Genomic DNA, 27,761 nt, shown 5'->3' on the forward strand with positions numbered 1-27,761 from the left:
CTTGCGAAAGACCAGGCTTTGATTCCCAGCACCCACAGGGTAGCTCACAGCCATCTGTAACTCCAATTTCAGGGGATCCAAACCCTCTTTTGGCCTCTACAGCACATACGTGGTGCACAGACATATGCATGCAAACACCCATACACATAAAATTAAAAATCCAAAATTTAAAAAAATGGAAAAAAAAAAAAAGGCTCATACTTTGGGTTGGGTTGATCAATTGAAGCAAGCAGGCCTTTTGGCCAATGATTCATGACCAAGTAACCCATTATAAATGCACTCCTCAGAGGCACTATAACAAAGTGCACAAGGTAGGGCCACAAGGGGAGACCTCCCAAATAAGGATATGGTCCCAAGCCAAGGGTCAGCTTCAACTTGGCTCCTCAGGAGCCAGGAAACTGGCCTTATAGATGCCCACACTATCAGTTATAGTTTGGGGCTGCCTGTAGGGGACACAGGGTGTCTTTGGAGTTTAGCCACTTTGTCATTCAAAAGGGAGGCGTGTACAGAGAGGATGATATCAGGTTACAAAGTACAGATCAGAGGACGAGCTCCCCATGTTCCATCCTACAGAAGGGTGATTGTGGGAGGTAACAGTTAAATATCTATTTCAAAATATTTTACCAGAGAACAGTTTGAATGGTGTCATCACAAAGAAGATGGATTTATAGTATATATTATATAACATATATGTTATATATATCATATATATTTATAATTATATATAACATATATATATATATATGTAGATATATAGATATCACCCACATATATCTCTTTCTGCTGGGGAAGTGCCCAATTGTGGAATATTTGCCTAGTGTGTAGGAGGCCTTGCAATCCATCCCCAGTACTTCAAAAAAGGAAAACACAAATATGCATATTTGAAAAGTGCCTCAATAAAATCTTATGTCCTACTTGTCTTGTGATTGGAGTTTAAGTAGCCACTGTGAGGTTCTGGGATTCTGGGGTTCTTTGCTGAAGTGGAGCTCCCTGTGTGTCCTCTGGCCTGTCATGTTCGTGTTCTTGCTTAACCATCTGTCTCCCGACTCCACCCACCACTTCTAGCTGCAGTCTATGGTGGATCTCCTGGAGGGTGCCCTGTACAGCATGGATCTGATGAAAGTACATGCCTACATCCAGAAGGTGGCCTCCCAGATGAATACGCTGGAGGAGGTAAGGACAGGGCAGGCTGTATCCAAAGGGGTCTGGACCATTCTGTTTCACTTTAGTGGCTACAGGAAGCAGAACTCCAGCAGAGAGCTGTAGGCTGCAGAGTCCTGCCTTTGGAGAAGAGGTGTGGTGGTGGTTGGGGGGGGGGGTGTTTAAGGACTCAAGGAAGCTGAAAGCTGGATGAACAAGCAGAGGTACTCTTTGGTAATATGAAAGGAGCGCTGAGGAGTGCTGCTTACATCAGGGTCCATGCTGTATAACACTGGGTGCCATTCACAGAGAAGTACCGTATCAGTGGTGCCTCTGGGCTGGTACAACATAAGCAGGAATGATCAAACATGATCTCCAGGTTTGACAATTCCAGTATGACCTGTGTGGAAACAAAGCCACTACAGACTGCGCAGGCTATGTGTGCCACAGGATTACCCTCTCAGTACAAGAACAGCTGGACAAACCTGGAGGTCCAGGCTGAAGGTTCAAGGCTTGCCTCTCTCCTGGCATTGCCTGGCCTCCACCCATTTCCTGCATCCGGCCTCTGCTGAGCACCAGGGGTCTGGGGACGTGCAGCTGCCAGGAGCAGGCGTTAGGACTTCCTTTCCCAGCTTCCTTTCCAGAAGGAGGTGGTAACTGGGTATCCTGTGCCACAGGAGGGAAGACAAAGCCCTGATTAAACCCAGAGCTGAAGGTCACAGTCACTTAGATTATCTGAAACCTGTTAGAGTATCTCCTCCTGGCTGCCTGATCCCAGACCAGCTTGGGAAGCTGACCTGAGACTTTTTTCTGGGCACAGTATTACCTGTGCATTCCAGGGCCACACTGCTGGCTCTCCTCCTCCAACCTTTCCTTGTTATCTCTGGAAATGAAAACCAGTCCCTCAGAGCTCTGAGTCTGCTGATTGTCTCTTTAACAAGTTTGGTTTGAGTGCTAGGATCATAATTCAGCATTACCACACCCAGCTCTGAAAAAAATATTAACAGGTTACTAGAGACTTTGAGGGGCCACCCATAGAGACCGACTAAATTATGACCTATGCATACAGTGACATATTATGCATTTACGAAAAGGAGTGGGAAATGATTGTGAACAGATATGGAACTGTCCAAAAATAGGCTGTTAAGTGATACCCAAGTGTTGAAAAATAAGTATATATATATATATATATATATATATATATATATATATATATATACATATGTATATATATATACATATATATATACATATATATATACACACATACATACATACATACATACATACATACATACGTTAAACAGGGTTTTTTTTTGTTTTGTTTTGTTTCTTGTAGAGGGTCTCATTATGTGGCCCTGGCTGTCCTGCAACTCCCTATGTAGATCAGATTGGCCCCAAATTCACAGAGATCCACCTCCCTTTGCCTCCCTAGTACTGGGATTAAAGGTGTATACCACCATACCAGGCCTACTCACATCTTTTTCATTTATAATATAAACATATATTACCTATTTTTCACTTATTTTCTCTTAAGAATAAGAATCACTAACTACAAGGTCTTATAGGGCATGCTTGTTTCCGCTCATTCACCAGTGCCACTTATATCTATGCCCCTGAAGTCTCGATGGCCAAGTTGGGGTGACCTTCTAGGGTAGCAGCTCAGAAGAAACAGGGCCTGGAATGACCATGTATCCTGCCCCACAGAGCATCAAGGCCAACCTGAGCCTGGAGAACGAGGTGGTGAAAGACAGCGTACGCCACCTCAGCGAGCAACTGAAGAGCTATGAGAACCAGTCAGCCATCATGATGAGCATCAAGAAGGAGCTGTCTAGCCTGGGCCTCCAATTGCTGCAGAGGGATGCAGCTGCTGTCCCTGCCACTGTCCCAGCCTCAAGCCCCGACAGCAAGGCTCAGGTGAGGCCTTGGTTCTGATCACAGGGACAGAAGGTGGCTAGGCTTGAGGACACAGGGTTGGATGTGTTTGCAGCCTTAGGAGAGGGCTAACAGAAAGCAGAGCAGGAGAGCCCATGGTGTGCAGGACAAGAGCTGGGCAGCGAGTGTCTATTCTGCTTTGTGGCTAGGTAAACTGGGGCAGAGTTGCGTGTTCAGTCTGGAAGGATGACTGGGCCTCACACTGGGTATTTACTCTTATTGCCAGTTCCCAAAGTTCTGGAAATGAGGTTATGGGAACCTCCCCGCTGGCCCTAGAAGAGGAAGCCAGCTTTCCTGAAGCATTGCTTCTAGTCTCTCCAGCTGTGGCTGGGCCCCTGGGTGGGTGCAGGGTAAGTGGGCAGTACCTCGGGGATCCTTGAAGACTAATATCATTTCACCCGTCGTGGATAGATAGCATGTGTGCACAGACAAGATCCCCTTGTTTCAGTAGATCCCCTTGGTCTAGTCTGCATTCAGAAGTACTGCTATGATAAAGACCCTGGCCAGAAGCAATGTGGGTCTGAAAGGGTTTAGTTTGTCTTCTAGCTCTCAGATCACACAGCATCATTGAGGAAGTCAGGGCAGGAACTTAAGGTAGGAACCGAAGCAGAGGCCATGGAGCAGTGCTGCTCACTGACCTCTTTAGCCTGCTTTCTTACCTAACCTGGACTACCTGTCTAGTGGTAGCACCACCCACTGTGGGCTACGCCCCATCAGCTCCATCATTAACCAAGAAAATGCCTCACAGACTTGGCTTACAAGCCAATCTGGTGGAGGCATCTTCTCAGTTGAGATTCTCTTTTCCCAGATTGTATCAAGTTAAAGAAATAATAGCCAGCACACCGCTGTAGGCAGACACACTGACCCTCCCATTCTCCAAACAGGTCAGGAAGTAAGCATCTGAGGGTGGACAGCCCATATAAATGTTCCTTCCTCTGATGGCACTCAGAGTGTGCCACTTGGTACGGAGTGCAGCAAGTCACCCTTTTAGTGCCCCTCAGATCGGTCACCCATGGGCAGGACACGACCCAGTAGCCTCATTTTCTGGTGATGTTTGTAGGACTCCTCTGAACCTGACTTCCTCACATACAGTATTAGTTCATCCTACAAACCGAAAGTATAATTGGTCCCTGCCTACTTGGCACATGAAGAAACATGGACAGAGGTCACAGGGAGACGGGGTGGCTGAGCCAGGGCTGTACAGCCTACGTGACTGTCTGGTCCCAACCCTTCCTCCTCAACTTGCAACCGCCTGTGCTGACACTGTGATAGTGGCACCTTTGGTGACTGCAAGTGGGATGGCCTAGACACAATAGAGCATGAGGAAGCCTGAGCCTTGGCCCGAGCTGGCTGCCTGCTCAGCGAGATGCCAGCTCTGCAAAGTGTGAGTGAGTGTCGCTTTGGCAGCTGCCCAGGTGGCGTCAGATACTGTACAAGCCTTATCTGCCTGAGCTTCTGTCTCACAATGGGTGGTGTCATAGGCCTTGTGTTCTTGTGCCAAGCCAGCCTCAGAGCATTTGAGTAGGAAGTGAAAATAACGAGGCTCACAAAATGTTGGACACGGCATTCCCTAAGGGTAGCCAGACCAACATGGGGCTGAAGAGCTCAGAATGCTGGGATCTCAATGCTAACATGGGAAGCATTCTGGGTACTCTGTAAAGCAACCTAAGAACCTCTCCCTCTCCCATATACTAAGACCAGTGAGTGAGCCAACAAAGCAAGCAGACAGGAGTTGGGAATGAGTATGTAAGTTACTGGATTGGGTCTCAAGCCTGCAGAGGAAAGCTGAGTGGAGAAACAGAGGCAAACAACTTATGGATGTTCCTACTCTGGAACTTCACAGACACTGTGACTACCTCCAACTCCCACACTGAGCTTCTGTGACTGCTAGTCCCTCCCTCATGTTTACTGTCACCCAAATCTGACACTTCTGTTCTTCCCAGGACACAGCTGGTGATGGGCAAGGCAAAGATCTCAACAAATATGGCAGCATGCAGAAGAGCTTCTCAGACAAGGGCCTTGCAAAGCCTCCCAAGGACAAGCTGCTGAAGGTGGAGAAGCTGAGGAAGGAGGGCGTCAAGGGCAGAATACCCCACCCCACAGCCAGGCCACGTGCCCTAGCTCAGCAGCAGGCAGTGATCCGAGGCTTCACCTACTACAAGGCGGGCAGACAGGAGGCCAGACAGGAGGCATCCAAGGCTGATGCTGGTGAGTAGAAGACAGCAGAGCCTGGTTGAGGGGTGGCTGCCTCCAGAGACCCACTTGCCTTCTCACTGTTTACTTTGCTAGGGTCCTTTGCTCAACCGTACACTGGGTAGAAGCCCCTAGGTAGGGTTGCTAATGAGATAATAGAGGCCTCTCTTTCAATACTTCAGTCCTTACCTTTTCTTTTCTTTTTTTTTGGGGGGGGGGGTGTTTTGGGGTTTTGTTTGTTTTTGTTTTTGTTTTTCAAGACAGGGTTTCTCTGTGTATCTCTGGCTGTCCTGGAACTCACTCTGTAGACCAGGCTGGCCTCGAACTCAGAAATCCACCGGCCTCTGCCTCCCAAGTGCTGGGATTAAAGGCATGCGCCACCACTGCCTGGTAATCCTTACCTTTTCTGCACTTCCTTTTGTTCAAAGATCTGCTGCAGGTCAGCCCATGGACCCTGTACTTCACCTGCCAGCTTAGTCCCTGGTATCTCCACGTGACTCACAGCCAAGGGCAACACAAGTAGTAGTTGTAGGCTCTTCCAAGGATAGGAAGGTAGAGTAGCTAAGAGTCCAGTATTATTCAGGAGTTCCCTCCTGTCATGTGCAGTGGTGAAATTCCAGGTACTCGAGAGGTTGAGGCAGGAATTCAAGGCCAGCCTGAGCTACACAGTAAGAGGCTGACTTGAAAGTAATAATAAAAAGGGCTCCCCTAGGCTTGGTAGCACAGGCCTGTGATTGGACCTAGTCACTGCTAGACAAGACAGTTCAAGCATTGTTTTACGTTCAAGGTCTCCTTGGGAAACAGTGGTTTCAGGACTAAGCTAGGCAACTTACTTAGACCCTGTCTCAAGATATAACTTCAAAAGAGGGCTGGGGATATAGCAATATAGAGACTATGGATGGATGGATAGATAGATAGATAGATAGATAGATAGATAGATAGATAGATAGATAGATATAGTAGAATGATTATCTAACAAGTTCAAGACTTTACTTAGGTTAAATTCCCACCACAGGTATTGTTGAGATGGCTCAGTCAGTACTTACCTCAAAAGCATAAGGACCGAAATATCATATCAAAAAACCATATTTTAAAAAAAATACTAGGTGTGGTAACACACACTTGTTTTGCTGTTTGTTGAGGGTTTTGTTACTTATTTATTTTTATTTTGTCTTCATTGGTTGTTTGCCTTCATATATGTCTGTGGGAAGGTATCAGATTTCCTGGTACTGTTGTTACAGACAGTTATGAGCTGCCATGTGGGTGTCAGGAATTGAACCCAGGACCTCTAGAAGACCAGATAGTGCTCTTAACCGATGAGCCATGCCATCTCTCTAGCTACCCCCTCCCCCTTTAAATATTTTTTTTTTATTTTTTAAAGATTTATTTATCTTATGTGCATGTTTGTATGAAGGTGCCAGATTTCCTAGAAAGAAAGTTCAGACAGTAGTGACTCCACATGGGTGTGGGAATAGATCCCAGGTCCTCTGGAAGGTCAGTCAGTGTTCTTACTGCCGAGCCAGCTCTGCAGCCCTGTAGCACACACTTGTAAAACCAGTACTGGGAAGGCAGAGACCAGAAGATGCCTCAGGCTCACTGGCCAGCCAGTCTAGCCTCACTAGTGTTCTCAAAGGAGGTAGATAGTATTTCTGAGGATGATACCTAAAGTTATCCTCTGCCTTCCACACATGTGCACCATACACAAACATGGGTATATACATACATTCATTTAAAACACACACACACATACACACACACACACACACTGGAAAAGAAAAGGTCCCTTAATTTCTTAGCCCTTCAGGGTATAACCTTCCCCCCCACCCCTCCACCAGTCCCTGATGCCAGCTGCTGTCCTTGCATCCTGCCAACTCAGTCTGGCCACAGCACAGAGCCTCTGACCCCCGACTGGGCCACTGCCCAGGCACAGCTCTGGGCATCTGACTCTGCCAAGAAGACTCGTGGGAACAAGCTTCCTGCCCCAACAGGCTGCCAAGACTATGTTCCCTGTGGATTCCCTGACTAAAGTGTATTTGCTTGTTCCCACTGGGTCCCAGGTATGGGGTCAGACCGGCCTGTCTAACTACAGGCAAAGAGCAGCCTGGGGAGCTAAGCCACTGCCGGCAATGGTGGGACAGGGAGGGTGCAGACACAGCTAGAGAGGTAAGTGTCGGAGGTGAGCAAGGGTCAGAAGCAGGGCCAGAGATCTGTGGCCTAGAAGTGACCAGACACTGGCTGAATCCGTCCCTTCCTCGCTTGAGGTGGTACTAAGAGGCTCAAGGTTATCAAGGTCCCCTGGAAGGTGACCAAGATAAAGCCTACAAGAAGTAGAAGTTTTGCCCCTGGAACTAAGTTTAGGGCAGGACAGAACTGGAACAACTGAGTATGTAGCACTCAGGAGAAAAAGGACTTCACGTTTAGCACCACGTGTTTGCAGAATCAGTACAGGTGTTTTATACACATTTACCTCTAATCAACACCATGATTATGACACTCATTTTACAGAGGTGGGAATACAAGAGGGCTTGCTAAAAACTCTCCCAGTTGGGGATGACAGAGAGATCAGAAAGTCCTACCCTGTTCACTAGGAAGCCCACCCATTTGAGGCCTTTCAACTCCTCCATGGTCAGAGAAGCGAGGTCTGTGGCAGACATGTGTATCAGCACAGCTGAGACAATGGCACTGAGTTGTTTTCTTTCCACAGACAATACCCTCAAAGGTACTTCCTGGCTGGAGAAGTTACCACCCAAGATCGAGGCCAAGCTTCCGGATCCTAACTCTGCCAAACATGATGACGTCAGATTGCAGGCTTCAGAAGGAGACAACTTGGCCCCTGATATCTCCACTACCACCACCACCACTACCACCACCACTACCAGCACGACCACTACCAGCACTACAGCCACTGCCACCAAAACCCCAACCCCTATCACCACTCTCTGGCCCACTGAGCCACCTTTGCATCCAGAAGTCCCCAGCCAAGGTGAGTGAGTCTCCTCAGCATCAGAAAACTCAGTTTAAGACTAAATCCAACACGTATCTTGTTAGGTTCTTGATCCACAAATGTTCACCTTTATCAAATTGTTGAGGGTTTTTGTTTGTTTGTTTGTCTGTTTGTTGTTGTCTTGAGTTTTTGTTATTTTGAGACAGGATATCAGCAGAGCTTATACCCTCCTGCCTTAGCCTCCATGTGTGGGATTATGGACATGTGTCAACCTGCCTGGCTTACTTGGAAATTTTAGGTTTTTTTTTTTTTTTTTTTTAAAGAAGACGTGTGTGTGTGTGTGTGTGTGTGTGTGTGTGTGTGTGTGTGTGTTTCAGAGAGAGAAAGACACAGAGAGAATGACAGAAAGAGACAGAGAGAGGGTGAGAGAGAGACAGAGGGGAGACAGAGAGAGAGGGACAGAAAGAGACAGAGGGAGAGAGAAAGAGAGAGAAAGACAGAGACAGAGACAGAAGCAGAAATCAAAATCCCTTTTTCTATCTCTTTCCATCAGTGTTTTTGTGGCAGGGTCTCTCTATGTAGCCCTGTCTGTCCTGGAACTCACTATGTAGACCAGGCTGGCCTTGAACTCACAGAGTTCTTCTTCCCAGGTGCTGGGATTAAAGGTATATAAGGTATTAAAGGTATATAAGGTATTAAAGGTATATGCCACCATGCCGCCTGGCTTCAATTCCAGTTTTGAGACAAAACCTGTGGTTTGTGTTTTCTTGGCTCAGCATAAAGCCAGAAAATTCTACTGAATCTCCTGTCTCTGTACCCCGCAGAGCTGGGGTTACAGGTATGTGGGGGATACCCTACTTGTTAGAGGCTGCTGGGATTCAAACACAAACTGTCAAGGTTGCACAGCAAGCATTCAGCTGCGGAGTCATCCTTCCAGCGCATGTGTTTTTAAAGAGTTATTAGGAAAAAGAGTGCAGGGAAGACGTCTGCCCTCTCCCAGCCTAACAGTTATCCCAGAATCCTCCACAGAAAAACTGCCAGAATTTGAAGTGGCTATGAAATAAATTACATTTGCAACAAATTCTCTTTACAACATGACGGGGAATGTCATCACAAAATCCAGCCACTGTTAGTTCTCTCCTTATGTCCTCTCTCCAATCTGCTCTGTTCTGGTTTCAAGATGCTAGACCTGAGCTCTTGGCTTCCAGCTGCCACCTCTGAACTACAACCCCAACACACTTTGGCTGTTTCTATGTCCACATTTATAGCTGTAGTTTGTGTCACACAGTAGATGCTGCCCTCAGTAAATCACAGCTCCGTTCTGAAAGGGCTCTTGACTGTATGACTGGAAGCCTTCAGACCCTTCCTTCCTCACTCTGGACCAAGTGCCATCTCCCTCACACTTGTCTTTCCAGAAGGATCCACAAACAATGTGGACAACAGCTGCAGCTAATGTGATTCCCTCCCAACACAGACTCTGGTGTCAGTAAACTTGAACTAACCTACAGGGCTGACACTGGGGAGGGGAGGGGGGTGTTGAATAAATTAAAAGGCACAGCTGTCTGGTGGCCTGGCAGGAGCCAGAAATCACATCATTAAAAGGCTATTTAATGAGCATCAGTCAGTAGGAGAAAACAGGACACACAGAACCATGTATTCAGAGGGATCTCAGTTTCTTAACAGTCCGTGTGACTGCATGCAAGAAACGTCGAAAGGGGAGGAAGCTCACGGAGTTCAATTGTATACTAGAGACCATCTTAGGACCTCCCTCCCTCCTTCCTTCTTTTTTTTCTTTCCTTCCTTTTTGAGACTGGGTCTTACTATGTAGCTTGACTGGCCTGGCACTATATAGCCCAGGCTGGCCTCAAATTCACAGCAAGGGCTATCTTCCCACCTCAGCCTCTACGATGCAGGGGTTACAGGCATTCCCCACAACCCCCAGCTTCAGTTTTCCAGTATGCAGAAATACCGTGGTGAACTCATCTCTTCTACTGAACTATATGTTTGAAGCTTTGGCCAAAATCTTTCAATCCTATTATTACCCACCATTGTACTCTCTGCTTCTCAGAGATGGGCCCTTCTGTTTTCTTTTGACATATGGTAGATGCTGGGTTTTTGAATGGTGTTCATGTCATCTGTTCCCTCCTCTGACTGTTCATGCTTTTTCCAGTGATCAGGCATTGCTTGGCTCATAGGCCAAAAGTCACCAGCAAAACCATCAAGAGAGTTAAGATGAAATGGATAAGTCAGGTATAACGGTGCACTCAAAAGGCAGAGGTAGGCAGATCTCTGAGTTCAAGGCCAGGCTGGTCTACAGAGTGAGTTTCAGGACAGCCAGGTCTCTATAGAGAAACCTTGTCTCAAAACAAAACAAAGATGGTACAGTGGTTTGAACAAGTATGGCATATATATATATTCATTCCTGTGTTTGAATGCTTGGCCCATAGGGAGTGGCACTGTTAGAAGGTGGCCTTGTTGGAGAAAGTATGTCACTGTGGGGTGGGCTTTGAGATTATATATGTTCAGGTTATGCTCAGTGTGGCACACAGTCTCCTTTTGCTGCCTGCAGACCAAGGTGTGGCTCCTCCAGCCCCGTGTCTGCCTGCACACTGCCATGCTTCCCATCATGATGATAATGGACTGAACCTCTGAAACTATAAGCCAGCTCCAATGAAATGTTTGTTGAGTTGCCTTGGTCATGGTATCTCTTCACAGCAATGAAACCCCGACTAAGAGAGGTGGATTTAGATCACCTTCCTAGACCAACTGTTTTAGCTTGCAGTTAATGGTTCTGTGTACCAAATGCTGTGTCCTTTGCTCCCCACAGGCAGGGAGGACAGCTGTGAGGGCACGCTCCGAGCCGTGGATCCTCCTGTGAAGCACCACAGTTATGGGCGCCACGAGGGGGCCTGGATGAAGGACCCTGCGGCTCTAGATGACAGGATCTATGTCACCAACTACTACTACGGAAACAGCCTGGTGGAGTTTCGAAACCTGGAAAATTTCAAACAAGGTCAGGGAAGCTGGGAGGGAGAGGGGGAAGGATGTGGGTGGCCTGGGGAGGGGCTCCCATAAGATTCCGCCTTCCTGTGCATTTTCAATGTCCACCCTGCCCTAGTTCCAGATAGCCACTCTTACCCCAGGGAAGGGTGTTTGGGGGCCGCTGCTGATAACTGAGTATGGGGGGCAAAGGAGATAGATGTCCTGCCTCTTGAATGTGACTTGCTATCAAGGAGAATAGTGAGCTTCCACGTGCTAAGTGTTCTGTGCCTATATACACACTGTACATTCTGTGCCTATAGACATACATACGGTCTATGTATGTCTATCTTAGTTAGGGTTCTATTGCTCCAATGAAACACCACAATCAAAGAAACTCAGGGAGGAGAGGGTTTATTTGACTTACACTTTCAGATCACTGTTCAGCATCAAAGGCAGTCAGGACGAGACCTCAAGCAGGGTAGGGACCTGGAGGCAGGAGCTGATGCAGAGGCCATGGAGGGGTGCTGCTTACTGGCCTGCTTCACATGGCTTGCTCAGCCTTTCTTTCTTTTTCTTCTTTTCTGCTTTGTTGTTGTTTGCTTATTGTTTTTTGAGGCAGGGTTTCTTGGTGTAGCCCCGATTGTCCTGGGACTTGCTCTGCAAACCAGGCTGGCCCCAAACTCAGAGATCTGCCTGCCGTTGTTTCCTGAGTGCTGGGCTTGAACTTGTGCACCACCACTGCCCAGCTGCTAACATCCTTTTAAAAACTGATTCTGTCTGTGTCATAGCACCTCACATATGGCAAGTGTCAAGACAAAGGGTTAGGAGAAAGTCCTTCACTATATCCCAGGGAGGTCACATTGGCTAAGGACACTGAAAGACAGGTAGGCATTCCCTGTGCAGATCAGATGGGGAATAGCAAACCTGACTTAAGGAACGGCATATGCAAAATTTTCAAGACAGAGCACAGGGCTGGCATCACCCTGCACCTCATTCCTAGGTACCAATGTCACAACTGGGGACCCAGAGCTCAGGACTCACAGGCACATAGATGATGTTAGTGGTTCCTTCATGACACCATCTTTGGGAACTAGATGATGGACCTAGGTCCAGCCACATGGTCAAATTTTGGTGAAAAGTACTTTTTGGGCACTGGTGAGCCCTTAGTGGTCTCTGTGGTGAATGGGTGATGTTCTAGTTTGCTTTCTGTTGCTGTGATAAACACCATGACCTGAAGCAACTTGAGACAGAAAGGGATTATCTCATACTTTCAGGTAACAGTCCATCACTGAGGGAAGTTGGGACCAAGAAATCAAGGCAGGAAGCCCTGAGGAACACTGCTTACTGGCCTGCTCTCTTATTTGTTCAGAAAGCTCATCCAGCTTCCTTGTCTTTTTGTTGGCGTTTGTTTTCGTTTTTTGAGACAAGGACTCACTATATAGCTCTAGCTGCCTTGGAACTCACGCTGTACATCAAACTGGCCTCAGACTCACAGAGATCCACCTGGCTCTGCCTCCCAAGTGCTAGGATTAGAGGTATACATCACTACACCTGGCCCAGCTAGCCTTCTCATACAGCCCTGGCCACCTGCCTAGGCATGGAACCACCCACGGTGGGCTAGACCCTCCATCATCAAGCAAAACAATCTCTGGCAGATATGACCACAGGCTGAGCAGTTCCTCTAGATTGTGCCAAACTAACCTAGAACAGAGTACCCTGATATGACCCTCCACTTTCCGTACACAGGCCGATGGAGTAATATGTACAAGCTACCTTACAACTGGATAGGCACAGGCCATGTTGTGTACCAGGGTGCCTTCTACTACAACCGTGCCTTCACCAAGAATATCATCAAATACGACCTGCGCCAACGCTTTGTGGCCTCCTGGGCCCTGCTGCCTGATGTGGTCTATGAGGACACCACACCCTGGAAGTGGCGTGGCCACTCAGACATTGATTTTGCCGTGGATGAGAGTGGCCTGTGGGTCATCTACCCGGCCGTGGATGAGCATGACGAAACGCAGCATGAGGTGATTGTGTTGAGCCGCCTGGACCCTGCAGACCTCTCTGTGCACCGGGAGACCACTTGGAAGACAAGGCTGAGGAGGAACTCCTATGGGAACTGCTTTCTGGTGTGTGGCATCCTCTACACCGTGGACACTTACAACCAGCATGAAGGCCAGGTGGCCTACGCATTCGACACCCACACTGGCACTGATGCTCACCCACAGTTGCCCTTCCTCAATGAGTATTCCTATACCACCCAGGTTGACTACAACCCCAAGGAGCGGGTACTCTACGCCTGGGACAATGGCCACCAGCTCACTTACACTCTCCACTTTGTGGTCTGAGTGGGGACCTATGTTCACAAGGGAGGGCAACAGAGGAGAAGGAGCTATCCCTAGCAACTCCTGTATCTAAGTATCAGTTGGGGAGTGTCCTGGCCCTCCCTCTGTAGCTACTTCTTGTGCCCATATTCCTTGCACATTTTTCAGCAGATGAGAAGGTATAGGCAGCTCAACTCTGGCAGCGTGGGGTGCTGGCCTGCGCTTCCCCCATCTCAACTCCTGTACCAGAAGCCCTTCCCTTGGCCATCCTTGTCTCCCTCTTTAGCCCTTCCCAAAGCCTTGGGCCTGGGGTCTTTTTTGGGCCTTCAAAGCTATTCTCTCCACACTCAGGGATTGCTAGGAGTAAGGCCTTTGTCCCCAGAGAGGGTGGCCCCAAGTTGGAACAGGCTCTGTTTCCCTCGCCAGTCTTAATCTGGTCATTTGGTGGGCTGATTCAGCAGCCTGGGAATCTGAGGGAGACAGGACAGAGGGGTTCAGAAAACACTTCTCAGTTTGCAGGACAAAACCCAGAAGTAGAAGCAAGGGGTTAGACTGGGGTCTCAGTACCAGGATTTTCTTTGAGATGAGACTTGGGATTGTGGACACACAAGTGAAAATATACAAGCTACCTTAAAATAAGATTGGCAGCTAGCTGCCCTGGTGCCACTTGTGGCCCCCAGAGCCTTCAGACCTAGATAGTCCTGAGATCAAGACCTTGCAAGCCAGCCTATGGCAGCTTTGGGCATTTTTTTAAGAGCTGGAGAGTTCTTTTGCCCATCTTCTTGTTTTACCAAAGAAAATATAGGTCTCGATGGTTCTAGGGTATAGGTGGAGCCATACTGGGCGGGATGTAATTGATTTTTCTTTGGTAAAGCCCTATACTGAGACAGCTCTGCTTGCAAAAACAACAGGTCCCCAGCACCCTTAAAGATGTCTACTGCTGACCCCTACCATGCCCCTGGACCCTGGACACTTGTGCCCTGTGCCCACTCTTAGGATACCTGAAGTGACATACCAATTTATGAAATTCTACTGTGCAGTACTGGGTAGGGAGATTTAGGTTCTATGCAGACTTGCTTTCTTCCAGACATTGTTGGGTGATGCTTTACTTAAGGAATAGCTCACTCCTGAAATAAAGAGAGACAGTGACAGCTAGCCCAGCCAGGTCTGACTCACAGTGGTAGCCACATCCAGCTTCCCCCACCCAGCTGACCACCACAGGCTTCTCTTCCAGCCTCTTCAGAGAACTTGGAGGCCCCAGCCTTTCCCTTGGCCCTGGGTGTGGGTCTTTTCAAGACTTTGTTTTGTGATGTCATAGCCTAACCATGTGAGAGGTGCTCAGGCAGCTCTGCAGCAGCCTGAGAAAAGGGAACACTAGGACACACTGGTTTTGAAAAGTAAACATGTGGCATAGTTTCCTGGGGTGGGACAACAGGGCCTGCCATAGTCCCCAGTGGTCCTCCAGGCCCCTTCTGTTTTCAGGCCTCTGTGTGTTGTATGGTAAACATAGTTCATTTCCTCATTTGTAAATGGTCCTACTGGATCCCAAGTAACTTACTGGTCACATAGGCTGGTAATGAAAGAGCCAGGTTTCCAAATCAGGTAAGCTGTCACCGTTATCTGAGAACTTCAGATAACTGTGTGCTGGACACACTGTAGAAAGCAAACTACCAAAGGGCCCATTGACAGGTGAGGACAACGACAGGAATCTACTCAAGATCACATAGCAGTGTAGTCTGTGGCAAGGCTAGGGGTTCAAGGCTCATCAGAGAATGTTTCCTGATGTCTTTGTGCCGTGCTAGTCACAAGCTCCAAAAGTGCTGGTGGTTGCAGTCATTCAAGACGGCCAGGGAAAGAGCTTCCCCAAGGGCCATTTTCTACAAAGCTTTGGATACCAAGCCAAGGAGTGGTCACATCTAGCCTTGTCTAGAACAAAACTGTATAAATTAACAGAGTCAAGGGAATTCTGGCACGGTTTCTAATTAGATTGTGTCCTGTTGGTGATGAGAAGCATGTAAGAGGTTGTTAAGGAGCCTGAGTCTGCCCATTTGTGAGCTCTAAAGGAAACCTGGCTCCACTACCACACATGCAAACACATACCTAGACACCTTCACACACACCTACCACATACACACCACACATATATACACTATATGCATATTCGCACACATACACTCACGTACTATACATACACATGTGTGCACTCACACATACCTTGGGTTGTATTTTTCTGGGCAACAGACACTTTATAGAAGAAGAGGTATGGACTGTACAGAACTGCTCACTGACTGTTTTTATAAGGACAAAACATCCCATTCCTCTGAACAACTCTACAGGTGACAGGGCTTTGCTTTCCATCACTGATTCCTCTCTGGAGATTGCCAGCCTTGAGTGGTGCTTGGCACAACCGGAGACCCAGCAGAGAATCTTATTCTCCCTCCTGCATCAAAGACCCAGTGTGTGGTTGTCAGAGTCCTAGGGAATCAAGTGCCAGGGTTAGTTTCCAGTTGGTCTCCATACTGTCCTTCCCTCTCAGGCTGGGTAGGGGTATTAACTCCCTCACAGAGGTGGGACCAAGGCTCAGTGAGAAGAGAAGACTTTAGGAGAGCTCACAGCACCTCCCAGAACTGGAAGTCACTTTGACCTGCAGTCACACCAATCCACACTGCAACCTCCAAAATGGCAGTGTTTTCTCTCATTATAGGTTACAAACCTTGAGTTCAGAGAGGTTGAGGGATTTGGTCATATCTGGCATATGGAGGTGAGATCTGAAGTCGATTTCTTTAAACCAAAGCCCCCAACTAATTGTTGAAGTAGTTGTGATTTGTTGTAGTTGTTGTTGTTTGTTTGTTTGCTTTTTCTTGGTTTGGGACAATAGAAAACTCAAAGACAAGTTTGAGATTATTTGAAACGCTTGTATGGAGTTTAAGCAGCTTCATTCTAGCTTTGTGGATGCACCTTTACCCCAGTTCATTTTTACTCTACTGTATATATTTTTAATCTATGTTTGTAAGGTGCCACATGACCTTTTTTGCAACAGGGTAGCATATACATAAATAAAACCCATGACTATAGCTGGATGTGGTAGTGCACGCCTTTGGTCCATGCACCTGGGAGGCAGAGGCAGACAGATATCTGAGTTCAAGTCCTGCCTGGTTTACAAATCAAGTTCTAGGACAGCTAGAGCCACAAAGAGAAAACTCTGTCTCAAAAAAGAAAAAGAAATTTTTTTGATGTACTGAAAGCTTGATTTAAAATCTCTTTTGTTTGTTTGTTTGTTTTGTTTTGTTTTGTTTTTTGAGACAGGGTCTCTCTGTGTATCCCTGGCTGTCCTGGAAGCCACTCTGTAGACTAGGCTGGACTCGAACTCAGAAATCCGCCTGCCTCTGCCTCCCAAGTGCTGGGATCAAAGGTGTGTATCACCACTGCCCAATTTGATTTAAAATCTTAAGTACTGTGGACTACAACCTGGGGGTAGCTTCATGGCTGAGCACACACCTAGGGTGTTTGAAGGCCTAAGTCTGGTTTCCAGCATCAAACAGCTAAATAAACAAACAAACAAACAAACAAACAAACAGTTTCTGGGTCTGTTTACAGCCTGGCTGTCCTGCATCTCCCCTTGTAGACCAGGCTGGCCTGGAACTCACAGAGATCCACCGCCTGCCTCTGCCTCCTGAAACCATCACTGCCCAGCTTTAATAACTTCTTTTTGACCCAGGCTGGTGTCAAACTTTGTCATCTTTCTCATCTATGTCCAGGTAACAGTTTATCACTGAACAAAGCTACAGAAAGACTCAAAGAAAACCTGGAGGCAGGAACTGTACAGGAATGCTGACTGCCTTGCTCAGCTTCTTAGATAGACCAGGGGTGGCTCCGCCTACAGTGGCCTTGATGCTCCCTCACAATCCTTAATCATGAAAAAATTTTACCCATCTTCCTGGAGAGCCAAAGGCAATTACATTACTCCACCCAGGTTTTAGGTGAGTTCTGAGATCCAGACTCCTTGATCTGCAGGCTTGCATGGCCAGTGATTTTTCAAACTGAGCCTTCTTCCCAACCCCCTGCTTCTCTATTTCTTACAAATGCTCCCTTCCATTCCTTTTATGGAAATACTTTGAGTTCCCAAGTAAGCTTTTATAAGCTGTTAACCAAAGCAATTGTTTTTAATTTTAAAGAGAAAACTTAATTTCACAGTAGTAAAAAAGAAAACTGGTATCAATGAGCCCAGACAGACACTGGCTGTAAGCCACTTGAATTTGGGCAGTGCTGTGACATTCTAGCTGGTGGTTTTTGGCAGACCAACGTCCTGCCCTGTGTTTGAAAGGAAGGTAATGAGTGGAGCTCTTAGTGATGGAGCACTTGGTTAGCGTTCCCTAGGGCCTGGGCTTCAACCCCAACTGCAGAAAAAAGTCAAACAAAGACTAGTCAGATAGTTCTACCAGTGAAAGTGCTTGCCAGCCTGACAGTCTAAGTTCAGTCCTAGCGTCTCAGGATGCTGGAGTCCATGGTCCTTCATGAGATGGCTTGGATACATACCACCATGCAGGACTTAACTGATTAGTCCCCCCCCCCCAACCCCCTTAGACATGGATACCCTCTCTTCTTATAAACATTTATATATATTTATTTTATGTGTACGGATATTTTACCTGTCTGTCTGTCTGTGCACCATATGCATGCCTGGTGCCCTTGAAGGACTGAAATGGGCAACAGATTTTCCTGAAACTGGAGTTACAGACAATTGTAAGCTGACATATTAGGGCTGGGAACTGAACCCAGGTTTGCTGGAAAAACAGCCAGTGCTCTGAACCACTGAGTCATTTTCCCAGCTCCTACGGACACCTTTGGATATGTTTGGCTGGGCTTTGCTTTCTGATATAGAGCCCTTGCTACCTCAGGAAGCTAGGTCCTGTCCCTGACACCTCACCCTACACATGGCTGACCATAGCTGGGCTTTGGTAACCTGGACCACAGACCATTGAGCATGACACCATCACCATTGCCTCTTCGTTGACCCAAGATTCTGGCCAGCAAGGCCTTTCCATCAACTTATACCTATACTTACTATGGATATTTAATAAGAATGGCCTGGAGAGATGGCTCAAAGGTTAAGAGCACTGGCTGCTCTTCCAGAGGACTTGAGTTCAATTCCCAGAACCCACATGACAGCTCATAACTGTCTGTTACCTCCAGCTCCATGGGGTTCAACATCTATGCATACATGCAGGCAAAATACCAATGCACATAACATAAAAATAAATAATACATTATTTAAAGCATTTCAATATAAGGCTCATATATTTGAATGCTTGATCACCAGGAAGTGGCCCTAAAAGGATTAGAAGGATTAGGGGATGTCTCTGTCTGTCTGTCTCTCTCTTCCTGCCAATGGATCAGGATGGAGCTCTCAGTTACCGTTCAAATGCCTGCCTGCATGCTGCCGTGCTCTTCAGTGTGATGATAATGAACCAAGCCTCTGAAGTTGTAAGCAAACTCTAAATTAAATTATATATATAATGGCCATGGTTGTAGTAAGAATTTTTGTAATTTTGGTTTCTCTAAAAATCATAGAAATAGCTCTTACTCTCTTGCTCTCTTCCCTCTCTGTCCCTTCTCTCCCCATTCCCCTCTCCTTCCTCTCCACGTGTTCATGGCCAACCTCTCCTCCTCCTCTTCCTCCCTCTCTCTCTCTCCCTTTCTTTATTTCTGCTACCCCCTCAACTCCCCTCTCCATGCCCTAAAGAAACTCTATTCCATACAAAACAAAAAAACACAGAAATATAAGAATATGTTTTAGTTTAATCACAGATGTGGGATATGGGGCTGCTTCAGATTATCTAGAGCAGCTGACTATGATTTACCTCATGCTCTAGCAGAGGCATGATTTTCCCAGCTGCAGAGAGTTCCCACAATTGTGTGATGTTTGGAATTCTGGGAACTTTTTAGAGTATATAAATGGTAGGACCCAAAATGGTGGGGTAGGTTGTTGGTTGTTTATTATTGGTTGTTGTTGTAGTTGTTAAGTAGTCATGAGCAAAGAAGAAACAACAAGAATAAGAAATTAGATATCCTGACTACAAAGATCAAACTTGCCCCAAGGATCTCAAGACCCCTGATCAGCAGGAAGAAATGATAACATCCCCTCTCCCCCTTTCTGGTTTTGTTGTTGTTGTTGTTGTTGTTTTTTCGAGACAGGGTTTCTCTGTGTAGTCCTGGCTGTCCTGGAACTCACTCTGTAGACCAGGCTGGCCTCGAACTCAGAAATCTGCCTGCCTCTGCCTCCCAAGTTCTGGGTTTAAAGGCGTGCGCCACCACTGCCTGGCCATCCCCCTCCCCACTTTCTGACCCTGAACTTTATTCAGGGATCTCTTTCCTTTCCTCTCTATGCTTTTTTCTCTTTTATCTGGTATTAGGGAATTGAAAGGCTGGAAGAAAAAGGATGGAGAAGGGTGGAAGAAAGACTAGCTTACAGATGAAACTCAGAATATGCTTATTTAATTTGGCTTTGACAATTACTGGGGGGCAACCCCTAATCTACTCTTCTAACTGCTGGCTCAGCAGTGTACCCCAGATACTTGTTCTTACTCCTGGCTATGTGCTCTCATGGTCCATCTCCCCTCATGGTGGCTTCCTCCTCTCTCTTCTTCTTTATCCTCCTCCTCCTCATTTCTCCCCCTCCAATCAGGTCACTCCAAACTCACTTACCTCTAATCCCTCCAGTAATGGCTGTAGCCAATTTTATTTAACCAATAATTTAAAATTAAGGAACAAGGTTTGCATAACAAAAGCTGTAAGCAAGAGAAGTCACTAACAGGCCTAAACTTTCCGGTATAGAATTTAGCATTACAATACTGCCTCCCTTGGGGCATTCCGCTTCTGTTTGTAAACCAGCATCTACCAGTTTAATGGCTTGGAGGTCCACCAGAGTCCTGTTTTCCCCTCTGTCAGCATACAGACCTTTGGAGAAAGGGGGTGGGTAAGATATTGAATACTTTGGGGAGTTGGCCAAAGAAGATAGCAGCCAGAGGAGTGGAAGGGGAGAGATAGATTCCTTGACTGGGGAACTACTAAAACCCGGCAGACTAAAACCCGGCAGGGGTGGGGGAGAAGGGAAAGCTGGGAGCAGAGGTGGCTGAAGAAGCCTCAGCTTCTGAGCAGGCTGGAATGGGAAGGTAATCATGGAGAAGGGAAGGGAATGGGTTAGAGGTAATTGGCGTGGTAGAACTGCTGTCTGTCAGAAGATCTTGAAGGGAACTGAAATGGACGGGCAGGTGCAGATGGAGAGGAGATCAGGGCGGTCAGACATATTCAGCAGAGACTGGACCCCTCCCCACAAGCAAGTCCTGACTCCGTGGTGGGGAGAAATCCCATAGATGAGGATCCAGCCACTGATGGGGAACTGAAGCACTGCGCCGGAATTCAGTTACCAGAGCATCACCTGAGCTTCCATGATGGGGCAGGAGCCTTTAAGGTCAGTGTTCACACTGTGGGAACTTTGGAGAACCTGTCGTGAGGTGCTGGGCGAGAGGAAGTCTGGGCGGAGAGACCTAAGGAGGCCGTATGCTCCTTGCCCACCTCCTGAGCTCTGTGGTCCTGGGCTAAGGTGATCTGCTTCAGTCTTCTGAGGCACCGCTGGGTCCAGGACTAAGGATAGACAGTTGTTTCAGCTTGGTCAGGTAGCTAGTAATCAGCAGTGAACACATTCAAGATAATAGGCCTCCTATCTAGAGAGACCTCCACCCCACTCTCTGTTAAGCTGTAGATTGGTTCTCCCCCCCCCCCCCCGTTAAGCTGTAGATTGGTCCCCCCCCTCTGTTAAGCTGTAGATTGGTCCCCCCACTCTCTGTTAAGCTGTAGATTGGTTCCCCCCCCATTAAGCTGTAGATTGGTCCCCCCCCCCGTTAAGCTGTAGATTGGTACCCCCACTCTCTGTTAAGCTGTAGATTGGTTCCTTCCCCCCCGCCCCCCCCGTTAAGCTGTAGACTGGTCCCCCCATTCTATGTTAAGCTGTAGATTGGTCCCCCCCTCTGTTAAGCTGTAGATTGGTCCCCCCCTCGTTAAGCTGTAGATTGGTCCCCCCCTCTGTTAAGCTGTAGATTGGTTCCCCCACTCTCTGTTAAGCTATAGATTGGTTCCCCCCCCTGTTAAGCTGTAGATTGGTCCCCCTACTCTCTGTTAAGCTGTAGATTGGTTTCTCCCCCCCCCCCCCGTTAAGCTGTAGACTGGTCCCCCCATTCTATGTTAAGCTGTAGATTGGTCCCCCCCTCTGTTAAGCTGTAGATTGGTCCCCCCCTCGTTAAGCTGTAGATTGGTCCCCCCCTCTGTTAAGCTGTAGATTGGTTCCCCCCCCTGTTAAGCTGTAGATTGGTCCCCCTACTCTCTGTTAAGCTGTAGATTGGTTTCTCCCCCCCCCCCCCCCCCCCGTTAAGCTGTAGACTGGTCCTCCCATTCTATGTTAAGCTGTAGACTGGTTTCCCCCTCTGTTAAGCTGTAGATTGGTCCCCCCCCCCCCGTTAAGCTGTAGATTGGTCCCCCCCCTCTGTTAAGCTGTAGATTGGTTCCCCCCCCGTTAAGCTGTAGATTGGTCCCCCCCTCTGTTAAGCTGTAGATTGGTTCCCCCTCACCCCCGTTAAGCTGTAGATTGGTCCTGCCTGTATGCTCAACAACGACTAACTCCATCCATCCAACGATCCTGATCACAGTCTCTTAACCTTCATCTTTCTCATCAACCAGTGGGCCTAGGACGTTAGGCCTGGCTCACTTTCTATGTTGCCTAAGGTCACCTGGCATGTAGAACATGCCTTTAATTCTAGCACTCCAGAGGTAGAGACAGGCAGATCTCTGTGAGTTCAAGGCCAGCCTGGTCTACAGAGAGAGTACCAAGACAGTCAGGGCTACACAGAGAAACCCTATCTCAAGCAACAAGAACAAATCTTTAAAGTTAGGCATAATAACACATGTCATTAACACAGCACTCAATAGGCAGAGGCAGGCACGTGGACCTGTGCTCTCCTGCTCTGTCCTGGCAGGGAACCACCCACAGTGGGCTGGGTTCTCCTCCACCAATCAGCAAAGAACAAATACCCCACAAACATGCCCGCAGGCCAACCCATTGAAGGAAATTCATTAACTGAGGTGACACAACTCCCAGGTGTGTCAACTTGACAAGTGAAGCTATGATACTATCTGACTTCAGAGCCATTATGACAAAGATTTCCCACGCTGGCACAAAAGCAGAACGGCAGATCAGAGGAACACAACAAAGGCTGTACAGATGCCAAAAGTACACATGAGAGAAAAGCCTTGGGAGCAAACGCGGGGGGAATGGGATGTTCACTTGTAAAAGAATAAAATGATCCTTGTAGTTCAACAAAAGGTGGTGAGGATGTGGCTCTAGGGGCCTCTGATACGGTGAGGTGATGTGGAAACGCAAATGAGTCCATCCATTTTCAAGGTCAGGGTGGCACAAAACAAGTCAAACCAACCAACCAACCTACCTACCAAACAAACAAACAAAAAACTTAGCAATAAGTCAAGCATGATAGCACATGACTTTCCCAGCATTTGGTAGGCAGAGACAGGAGGATCTCTGTAAGTAGGAAGCTAGCCCAATCTACATATAGTGAGTTCTAGGCCAGCAAGAGCTATATTGTGAGACCTTGCCTCAAAAACAAACACACACACACACACACACACACACACACACACATTCTCTCTCTCACACGTTGTTTGCTATTGACACTCCTAGGGCTCCCAAGAGTGCACAATGTTGTCGCTGCTGTCTGTTATCCACCAACGAGCCTTGTTCCTGAACATACTACACAATTTGGTTGCATGATATGGAGAAACCACGTGAGGACTAAGCAGAGAGCCTCCTCCCTGTGGTGTGGGCTGATTCTTACAGTGCTGGTAGGTGTTGTGCAGGCTGCTGGCTCCTCATCACCAACCTTATTTACTATGGACCTGCATGCTACAGTAATACTATCCTGAAGGGGAATGGGCCTGGGGAGGGGGGTGGGGGGTGCACCTACAGATTCAGTTGTGGCACGGCTAGGGAGTGACTGACTGCTTCTGATTGGGTTTAAGGTCCACTTCCCAAGAGGTAACTTATGTCTGGTACTGAAAGCCTGTTACTACAGAGGTCATAGGCCATACTGGGTCATCCCCTGCTCCTGTTTTGTTAAGTGGACATGGTATGTCTATGTCAAATCACCTTCTAAATATATGTATGCCTATACATTAGTAGTGATGCCAGCTTTAGTCAGAGAAGCTGGGTGTTTGCAGTGGTCAGCAGTTACTGCAGATAAAATCACAACTGGTCAAGTGCTGACAGTGAGTGACTGTTAAACCCTGAGCCCTAAACATCTTTATTACCTTTCCAAGGTTCAGGGACCATCAGGAAAGGGGGTGGGGTGGGGGTGCAGAAGAAATGAAAGAGCTTTTGGTGTTGTGGTGTTGAAAATCAGGAGTTGGGCTGGAGAGGTGGCTCAGTGGTTAAGAGCACTGACTGCTCTTCCAGAGGTCCTGAGTTCAATTCCCAGCAACCACATGGTGGCTCACAACTATCTGTAATGTAATTCGATACACTCTTCTAGTGTGTCTGAAGACAGCTGCAATGTACTCACATACATAAAATTAATTAATTAATTAATTAATTTAAAAAAAAGAAAATCAGGAGTTAACAGACATTGCAAGGTTAAAAAAAAAGATTATTTTTATGGCTGGGCCAAATTTACAGTCTCCTCAAGAGTAAGAGAAGGAAGCAGCCTGGACTAAGAGCAGGAGACCTTTTTGTAACTAGCAAGCAAATGATTACAAAAACAGAATTTCAAAGTTGCTTTTATGGTCATAGGGAAGGTGTATACATTGTGGGTTTATAGTCAGACAGTTACTGGCATCCCATGAGACATTTTATGGTCGGTCAACTTTTGGAACATATCATGAAACAATGGAAAAATTTTATGACATGTAAATCATAAGGTTATAGAGAAAGCACAAGTAAAATAAACTAACAACAACAACAAACCAAGTTGACCTTTAGCTTGGGATATGATTAGAGAAAAACATGATAAGGAACAATATAGAAACAAATCAAATTCTAACATTATGTTTAATTAGGAAAAGAAAGAAAATGTGGAGTCAGCTGACCCCTAACATTGGGCATACGAAAAGCTTTTGGTCTAATCCTCAGCGTATATACATGGTGTGTATAACTGCATAGGCATAGCTGTGTATAGCTATGATCCTATCCCCTGGGAGATGGAGTCATAGGGTCAAGAATTCAGGGTCATTCTTAGCACCCTCTAGCATAGCAAGTTAGAGGCTAGCCTAGGCTACAAGATACTCAGTTTCAAAAAACAAAGCTGTCATCATCATCATCATCATTATCATGACGTAAGAGCCCAAGGAAGGGATGGATGTTATGGATGCTCTCTTATGAGCACACCATTCTATCTCAGCAGCTGTGGTCACCTGCATTAGATGCACACAAGACCGGGCTCATCAACATTCCATCCTAGAAGGGGGCAGGGCTGATAGGGTACCATCCCTCCCAGATGATTAATACCAGACCTTTAATGGTTACTGAGACATTTCCTTCAGAAGCGTACCACTGCTAAGTTGTTGTTATAAATAACCCCGTATCCATGCCTTAATTAAATGCACTGTTTCACAGAAAGGAAGAAAGAAAAGAAAAACTAACATAAATAAACAACACTAATATAAAATAATGTTGGAAAGGAGCTGAGAAATTACAATTCTTGTGCACCCGAAGTGGGGAAAGGTTGGCAACATGCCTTGATGGCCACAGGGGAACCACTTGGGTTGGCTTGGTTTTTCCTCGGTTTTCCACCCTTCAGAGAGACTCTGAAGTCAGTTTTTGGAGTCTTGAACTTTGCACTTGAACTCCCTCCTCCTTGGGAACCAGAGCATCCCAAGTCAGGCTCCCTGGGATGAACTGCATCTATAATGTGGGGCAGTTCCTGGGAAACTGAACTTCACAGCTTGAAACTTCCCCAGATCATCTCAACCTGAGGTGCTGGGAGCCATGGGGAGGACAGGAGGCTTCCCTGAAGCAGCTTTTATCTTTGATTCTTCCGAGACACAATACATATTAATGGGGTTAGGAGTGGTGTGTGTCATTTGGAGGGTTATAAGGACTTGTCTCTGAGATGATGTTTGGATGGTGCCCTTTCTGCTCCCACATCTCTAAGGTTGTGCCTCTCCTCTTGGGAAATACTGATTCTGGAAGTACTGGTGTGTTGTTATTCTAATAGATGTGTTGGAAGGGCCTCCTGGAGGAGCTAGCACAAGTTCTTGGGTTTGATCCTAGCACCACATAGATGGGGTGTGGTGCTGCATGTCTGCAATTCCAGAACTCAGGAGGTAGAGGACTGAGGATAAGAAGTTGAAGGTCACCCTCACCTATATAGTGAGTTTGAGACCAGCCTGAGATACACAAACCCTCGTCTAAAAATTAATTAATATGCTGGGCAGTGGTGGCGCATGCCTTTAATCCCAGCACTTGGGAGGCAGAGGCAGGTGGATTTCTGAGTTCGAGGCCAGCCTGGTCTACAGAGTGAGCTCTAGGACAGCCAGGACTACACAGAGAAACCCTGTCTCGAAAAACCAAAAAAAAAAAAAAAAAAAAAAAAAAAAAAAAAAAAAAAAATTAATATTAAAACCTTGGAGTTGTGAGTTGTAGCTCAGTGATAAAACAATTGCCTGGCATATGGTGTTGTGGACCTTTAGTTCCACCTAGTAAGGAGGTAGAAGCAGATCATTTGAGACCAGTCTGAGCTGCATAGCAAGACACCCATCTCAAAACAAATGCACAGAATCACAAATGAGACTTAGAAATGTAGACATGCCTCTGGAAAATGCCAAGTGTGACTAGGGAGAGGAAACATCACCGTGGAACATCACCGGGACCGTTGGTGTTGTGCCAGTTGCTGCTTCAGCCTGCCTGGTCCAGACTCGCTTTCTCTCTCTGCAGTACAACAAGGACCTAACCAAAGAGCGAGATGCCCTCAAGCTGTAGCTGTACAAGAACAGGTAAGAATGGCAAGGAGGCTGAGCTCTCTGCAGCCTCGGTGTGGAGCGTGGACACTCAACGGAGACAGCTTTGGGTTTGTGTGGAGCTGTGCTCTGGTCCCAGCCATGCTCCTGACTCATGGCGTGGCCCCAGGTCACTCAGTCTCTCTGAGGCCTGTCACTTGTGACTCGGTGCTTTGTTCTGTGGCTGTGCGGCCAAGCTCATGCTGCACTCTGAAATGGGTTCCTTTCTGTTGTTGGTTCCTTCCTTTCTGCTCTGCCTCTGACCACAGCAAAAGTAATGAGGACCTGAGGCAGCAGAACTCAGAACTGGAAGAGAAACTTCTGGGGGCAGAGAAAGCAGCTGCACAGTTGGGGGTGGAGGAGCTGCAGAAGAAGTTAGAGATATCAGAGCTGCTGCTGCAACAGGTGAGAGGCACAGCCTCGCCCCTAAGTCCCAGGCACACAGTCTGGCTCCTTGGGGCTCAGCCCTCACCCCTAAGGCCCAGGCACACAGTCTGTGGCTCCTTGGGGCTCAGCCCTCACCCCTAAGGCCCAGGCACACAGTCTGTGGCTCCTTGGGGCTCAGCCCACACCCCTAAGGCCCAGGCACACAGTCCGTGGCTCCTTGGGGCACAGCTCACACCCCTAAGGCCCAGGCACACAGTCTGTGGCTCCTTGGGGGTGACCTGCAACCAAGCGCTGAATGGTTTGAACCTCCTCCTGGTCCTGTGGTAGAATTCTCCAGTAATTGTTCAACAGTGGAGCCCTGACCGCACCTGTAGAATCAGAGTCTTAATGAGGTTGAGGTGGCTGTTACATTTTTATTTTTGAAATGTCCTGATTGAAAAAAAAAATCTACCATTATCTGTCTGTCTTTCCGTCTGTCTGTCTGTCTGTCTGTCTGTCTGTCTATGTTGACACAGAGTCTTATCAGTAGCCCAGTGTGACCTGTAACTCACCAGGTGAGCCTTGAACTCATGATTTAGCCTTCCAAGTGCTGAGGTTGCAGGCATGAGCCCGCATGCCAGCTGAAATGCCATCATTCTGTTTCATTTGAACGTCCATGCAGGAGTCCGCTTAGCTCCTCCTGACATTTTCTCATATGGCAATGACACCGGGATGTCATCCTAGCTCACACTCTTGTGGGGAGCACTGCTGCAGAACAGCACGGGCTCCCAGACCTAACCCCTCATTTCCCTAATACA

The 27,761-nt window shown here is 47.3% G+C and overlaps 1 protein-coding gene across 2 annotated transcripts in view; it reads left to right on the forward strand.

Annotated features, from left to right (window-relative positions):
* Olfml2a (olfactomedin like 2A) overlaps positions 1 to 19,042 on the forward strand; it is a 34,106-nt gene extending 15,064 nt beyond the window's left edge. For both annotated transcript variants that reach the window (XM_076928686.1, XM_034496458.2), the window contains exons 3-8: positions 1,066 to 1,173; positions 2,848 to 3,057; positions 5,019 to 5,283; positions 7,973 to 8,251; positions 11,040 to 11,225; positions 12,941 to 19,042. In XM_076928686.1, the coding sequence (XP_076784801.1) occupies positions 1,066 to 1,173; positions 2,848 to 3,057; positions 5,019 to 5,283; positions 7,973 to 8,251; positions 11,040 to 11,225; positions 12,941 to 13,545 (1,653 nt within the window). In that variant the 3' untranslated portion in view covers positions 13,546 to 19,042. The remainder of the gene's footprint in view (positions 1 to 1,065; positions 1,174 to 2,847; positions 3,058 to 5,018; positions 5,284 to 7,972; positions 8,252 to 11,039; positions 11,226 to 12,940) is intronic.
* Positions 19,043 to 27,761: the final 8,719 nt, after the last annotated feature.

Source organism: Arvicanthis niloticus, chromosome 2 (assembly GCF_011762505.2).
Source record: "Arvicanthis niloticus isolate mArvNil1 chromosome 2, mArvNil1.pat.X, whole genome shotgun sequence".
Taxonomy (NCBI): domain Eukaryota; kingdom Metazoa; phylum Chordata; class Mammalia; order Rodentia; family Muridae; genus Arvicanthis; species Arvicanthis niloticus.